The following is a 6,139-nucleotide window of genomic DNA, read 5'->3' on the forward strand; positions in this document are numbered from 1 at the left end:
GTCGACTTTAAAAAATCCGAAGGCGTTCAACCCCTAATATATATATATATATATATATATATGTAATTTAAGGAGGTAGTATAACCAAAAATGAAAATTTGCTGAAAATGTACTCACACTCAGGCCATTGAAGATGTAGATAACTTTGTTTTTTCATCTGAACAGATTTGGGGAAATTTAGCATTCAGTAAATGGGTGCCATCAGTCCAAAACAGCTGGTAAAAGCATCACAATAATCCACAAGTAATCCACACGACTCCAGTCAATCTATTAACGTCTTGAGAACTGAAAAGCAAGAAATAAATCCATCGTTAAGGTGTTTTAACTTTAAACTGTCACTTCTGTCCAAAATATGAGTTCATAATTCATAATAATAATAATAATAAAAAAGTCCATCCTCTTCTCACATCAAAATCAAAAATTTGTTTAGGACTGCGTTTTTATGAATTGTGGACTCCTTTTGGAAGAAACCGTTTGAAGTTAAAACAGTTTAAAGATGGATTTGTTTCCTACAAGCACTCAGATTTTCACTTCACAAGATGTTAATAGATGGACTGGAGTCAATTACTTGTGGATTATTATGTTGTTTTATGATGTTTCTGACGGCACCCATTCACTGCAAGTGATGTAATGCTAAATTTTTCCAATTCTGTTCCAATGAAGAAACAAACTCATCTACATCTTGGGCGGCCTGGGGGTGAGCAAATTTTCATTTTTGGGTGAATTATTTTTAAAACTAGGGTTGCAAAAAAGTGGAAAATTTCCAGTAAATTTCGGAAATATTCCAGAAATTTTGGAAACTTTCCAGGATTTTTTGGAATATTCCAGGGATTTTTTGAAAGTTTCCGGAAATTTTCCACCCCTTTGCAACCCTATTTAAAACCAATCCACATTTTTTCCTTAATTAGTCGGAAAATACAAAAAAAAAAGTCTGCCAGTTGTGCTTCTGTGTCTAACCAAGAATAAAAATGATCTTCCTTTCCAACAAAAAACACTATGGGTGTCTAAAAATAGAGGTCAGTTATGCCATAATTTATTCATTGGATTTCTATGGCTCGATTTGCAGTCTAATAATATTTACATGGTGTAAAATATTAAAGAACTCATCAGCGGGGTGCAACCATTGATTTCTGCCACCCCTTTCTTCTGCTCTTGTGCCTTTCTTCTTGTTTCCCTTTTCTGTCCCTTTCCATGCAACTGAAAGCTCTTTTTCCATTTGGTGAATAAGGACAGCATCAAAATGCAGTCGGGCAGCAGAGGCGTTTTAGACCTTTATACAGTGAAGTATATTTAAAAGTCTGACCATTCAACCTTTCTCACCCCAGGTGGCTGTGAAAAACAGTATTGATGTCTTCTACTTCAGCACGCTGATCCCTCTCAGCGTCTTCTTCGTGGAGGATGGCAAAATGGGTACAAGCACTCTGCGCACACATGCTCGATCTAAAAACAGTTTCACACTGAGGTTTAATAAAAGAGTGGATTGATTGGATGTAACTAGGAATGAACACACTTTAGACACTGACTGGCTAATCCCACATGATAATCTTTAAACTTTTCTTCAACAGAGCGTCAGGTGTTCTTGGCCACATGGAAGGACATCCCAAATGAGAATGAGCTGCAATACCAGATCAAAGACTGCCACTTAAATGCAGGTGAGATCATCTAGCCCTCAACATGCATGACTCGTGAGTTTGTGTTAGAGGGGTTTTGTGATGTATGAATCAGTGGTCATTGAATTAGAGGCAGATAGAAGAGAGGAAAGCTTACAAATAGCTGGGTAACAGCAAAGGATCTGTTTGCCAGAGCGCTCATACCTCTTTGTAGTTTGGGCTCTGTCCGTATCCAAACTGGCACCTGATAGAGATAGCTGCAACCTGCTACAGTGTGTCTGCTTGAAAAACACCCCCATTTTTTTCATAGCACGGATACTAAAAGCCAGTTTATTTTCCTTAGAAAAATATCTTAATAGAGAAACTAACTTCTTAGTTTCTGCATTCTAACGGGTGATTACAAATCATGAAACAGGTTTATGTTCCCTGACTTGGCACAATGCAGATGCAAATTTATTCATTAACAAAAACGGTAACATCTGTAAAAAATTGCAACAACCTCATATTTTTAGGGTAAAGTTAGGAGTTAGGACTCTAATTGGATTATAATTAACCATTGGTTAATTATTGGACATCTACAGTATCCCACAATTAGAGCATGATGACCAAAGGTAAAACCACACAAAGCACCTCACTACCGTGGTAAATGTAACTATATGGTTTGGTTTCTACAGTATTTGTATGAAAGCAGCCTAAATACATTTAGTATAAACAAATGCTATAGTTTAATAACAACCATTAGTCCTTTAATACATTTAATGTACGTCTACATTAATATAATAAAATTCCATATGTATATCCAGTATTTCAGCTACAATACCATGGTGCAGTTAGTTTTAATACAGTAAATCCATGGTAAATCCATGTAAAAGCCATCTAATGGGATTGTTCATGGCACAGTGTTTCTGCTGTTGAGAATGTCAGCACTGTTGCATTTGGCTTGAAACCAAATCACAGAGACATTTGTGTTCTTCGCTGAATTCGAGTGCTTCTTAAAATTGATTGCTATAAATTTTGTTTGTTTGTTTAATATTTAATTAATTTTGATATCGAAGGGTATATTTTTGGATATATTTTGATTCTGATATAGTGTGTGTGTGTGTGTGTGTGTGTGTGTATATATATATATATATATATATTTGGGCTGTCAGTCGATTAAAATTTTTAGTTGAATTAATTACATAATGTGTCGATTAAATCTAATTAATCGCAAAATAAATTTGACTGTGAAAATACCCACAAAAGATTATTTAAACGTATTTTTGTATTAAATTAGAAAGTATCAAGTAGACATTACAAATTGTAGCTTTAGAAATAAATATTTTATTTGATTCAACATAAAATTAATTACACATAAACATTTAGGCTACAACATCCTAACATAAACTTTGGAACATAAAAGAAGATAATTTAAGAAACATCTCAGTATTTTTTGTTCATACAGTGAAAGTCATTGGTAATGTAAGAAAAAGTGATGAGGACGATGAAGATCTCGATGAAGATGTTTATTGCAGCATAACAGTGACAAAGTACATGTAATACCTTGGGTTCAACGGAGTCTGAATGAACCTCTAGCATCCTACGCTCAAACATTTTATACTCTATTACGTTCATCTTCCCGCTAGACATGTAAATGAAGTTTCGTCTTAAATGTAAATTGCGGATAACAATGAAAGTGATAGCCTTCCGTTCCCACATCTTTGGTAGTCTTTCAGGTGGAAACAACCAAATGTTAAGGTGATAGGATTATCTAGAATCCCTAGCAATTATATTCAAGTACCCTTTTGGTCAGCAGATGGTTCTTGATGGCCCTAGTGCCGCTCCCACGCTATAGGTGACGAAGTAACGTTCAGGAGATACTATTTACATATTATTGAGATCGGAAAGAATTATCTCTATGATAATTAAGCTCTTTGTAGAGAAAGGAGAATAGTCTACTTGGAGTGGAAGTTTGGTCGAGGCAGACTATAATTTCTTACAGTAACTAAAACAGCTTTGTTAACAACAGTCTTCAAAATACCTTCTTTTGTGTTCCACAAAAGAAAGGATTGAAACAACATTCTGTAATTAATGACAGAATTTAAATTTTTTGGGTGAACTATCCCTTTAATGTTTTTTTTATGAAATTATACTCTAAATAAGAAACTAAATCTGCCAGCAGGTGGCGGTAAATATCTTCATTCGATTTGTTCAAACAGCTGATTCGTTCAGGAATGAAGTAAATGGCTCTCTTTATGAATGGGCCTTTGAATCATTGATTCACACGATTCGTTCAAAACGCAGATTCATTCAGAAACTAAACACTGCTGTGTTGCTCGGAGATGCAAAACAATTCTGCTATGGCTTTAAAGGTAATATGTTCTCTGCAAAATTGAGCAAAAACATAACATTGTGTTTAAAATATAACACGATATCAACTTCTTATTTACTAAACTGTTGTATAAAATCACATCTAAACTCGTGATATTCAGGACAAAATCAGCACTCGTATAATACTGCTCTGCCTGTGACATTGTTTGATATATAAATATGTGACAACTCATACAGGGGCATTTTTTGCACCGATATTTTGAATTTTAGGGCATAACTGCATTTATGGAGTTATGGCCCTGCATCATATTTGTCAACAGTCAACTGTATGAAATATAAGATGACGTACAGGTCTGGGGGCGGGGCCAGTGCGTTAACTGTGAAAAAATATTTTAATTGCGTTATTTTTTCATAACTAAGTTAACTCATTAAACTGACAGCCCTAATATATACAGTATATACATATATATATATTGGGTGTGCCTCACACGTCCTGAAAAGTGAAGCTGCAGGCTCTTTGATCGCCCCCGGGGGCTGACTGCAGTACAGGTCATAAACCCCACCCTCTCCATGTAAACGAATGGGACTTGAGTCAAAATAAAAAAAATAAATTACACTTCCAATACATAATTCTGCTTTACATTTTTAAGAACTGACAGTGAAGACATTTATAATGTTACAATAGATTTATATTTGTATGCATCACATTTTCCTAAAAAAAACATTAAGCAGCACAACTTTTTCAGCATTGATAATAAGAAATGTTTCTTGGGGAGCAATTATATATGAGCAATATCACACCAGTTGAATAATATTATTTAATAAACAAAAACAGCCATCATAAAGGTTGCTAGGCAATTCAGTCAAAAGTACAAAGGCAGCGCTCTGATATACAGCATTGAATTTACATAAAATATAACGTGATGACATTTTGCTTTCTGCTAAAACTATTTGCTCTGAAACAAATAATAGATTAATGAGACCAAAGACTGCCCGTTAGATTTACCCCAAACAAACCCGAAAGATGGTTTTGGTCATTCAAGGTAGTTGTTATCACGCTGATATATGTTCAATTGTTCGTTTTTGTGATAAGTTTGAGTTTAGCTAGTAATTTGATGCTATAAAAACTGGGCGTGTCGATATGGTTGATTGGGTCTGCGTTTTGGAGTTTGGGTGGGAGTTTGATACCGCGGCTCCACCTCACGACACTACTGCGCAGACTCTGGCTCCAAACAAATCTCTACTGCGCAGACTCCAAAGACTGCCCGTTAGATTTACCCAAAACAAACAAGTACATTCTTGCCTTAAAAACTCGTGACACAAAAGCAGTATTATTTTTTAAATTATCGCCATGACGCTCGCTGTGAGAAATACTGTTCTGTTATTACTATAATATCACACTCTTATCAGCCAATCAGATTCAAGGACCAAAAATAACTGTTGTGTACATATAAATTTATATACATATATATCTGGGAATGGTTCACAAATTTGATTCAGTATAAGACATGACAATGTAATACATTCTAATCTTACTATTATGTTTTTTTACACTCCTTGTATTACAGTTTGCACAGGCCTCATTATAGTCACAGACAGTGTTGAATAGCATACATTATTGATTTATGACTGCGACTTCATGATTCTCTGATATTAAGCCAACAATTGAATTGTTTGCTTGAAGCTTTATTACACAACATCCTCTGCACAGTTTGAGATTTCAAATTAAAAAAAAAAATAACAGAAAGAGTCTCTTGACTCCAAAGTAAGAAAAAAAGAGTTCCCACCATTCTGTTATTATTCATACTTAATTATTTAGTCTGGTGGCAATGTTAAAATGTTGTGGAACGTGGCGGGTTGTGCACAGACTCTGACAGAGCTGATTTATTTCAAGGCTTATCAGCTCGCTATTTGTATTCATCAACCTGGAGCCAATTTGAGCATACAGACACAGACATGTGGGGTGGAGGAGCGAAGAGCACAGAGAGCCTGTTTCACTCTCTGGAATTACTGATCAAATGCCCAGAGGTGCCTTAATCACCAGACGTCCGACAATCTCACTTTCCCTGCTTTCATCTGCTCTCATTTTAGCAAGCACACACACGGCACACAGATGCACGGTTTTATCCAGCCGTATAAAGCTTTTCTGATCTGATCTTCACATGTAGTTCATGCAAAAACAGCAGTAGTTTGACAAATCCAGGCTTTGACACCCCCCC

General features: G+C 35.5%; 1 protein-coding gene across 2 annotated transcripts in view; it reads left to right on the forward strand.

Annotated features, from left to right (window-relative positions):
• The window catches only part of LOC107685655 (AP-2 complex subunit beta), a 48,879-nt gene that overhangs the window by 24,395 nt on the left and 18,345 nt on the right, over positions 1 to 6,139 (forward strand). For both annotated transcript variants that reach the window (XM_016482322.1, XM_016482331.1), the window contains 2 exons: positions 1,326 to 1,410; positions 1,566 to 1,652. In XM_016482322.1, coding sequence (XP_016337808.1) covers positions 1,326 to 1,410; positions 1,566 to 1,652 — 172 coding nt within the window. The remainder of the gene's footprint in view (positions 1 to 1,325; positions 1,411 to 1,565; positions 1,653 to 6,139) is intronic.

The sequence above is a fragment of the Sinocyclocheilus anshuiensis genome, unplaced genomic scaffold (genome assembly GCF_001515605.1).
Source record: "Sinocyclocheilus anshuiensis isolate Anshui unplaced genomic scaffold, SAMN03320099.WGS_v1.1 scaffold705, whole genome shotgun sequence".
NCBI classification, from domain to species: Eukaryota; Metazoa; Chordata; class Actinopteri; order Cypriniformes; family Cyprinidae; genus Sinocyclocheilus; species Sinocyclocheilus anshuiensis.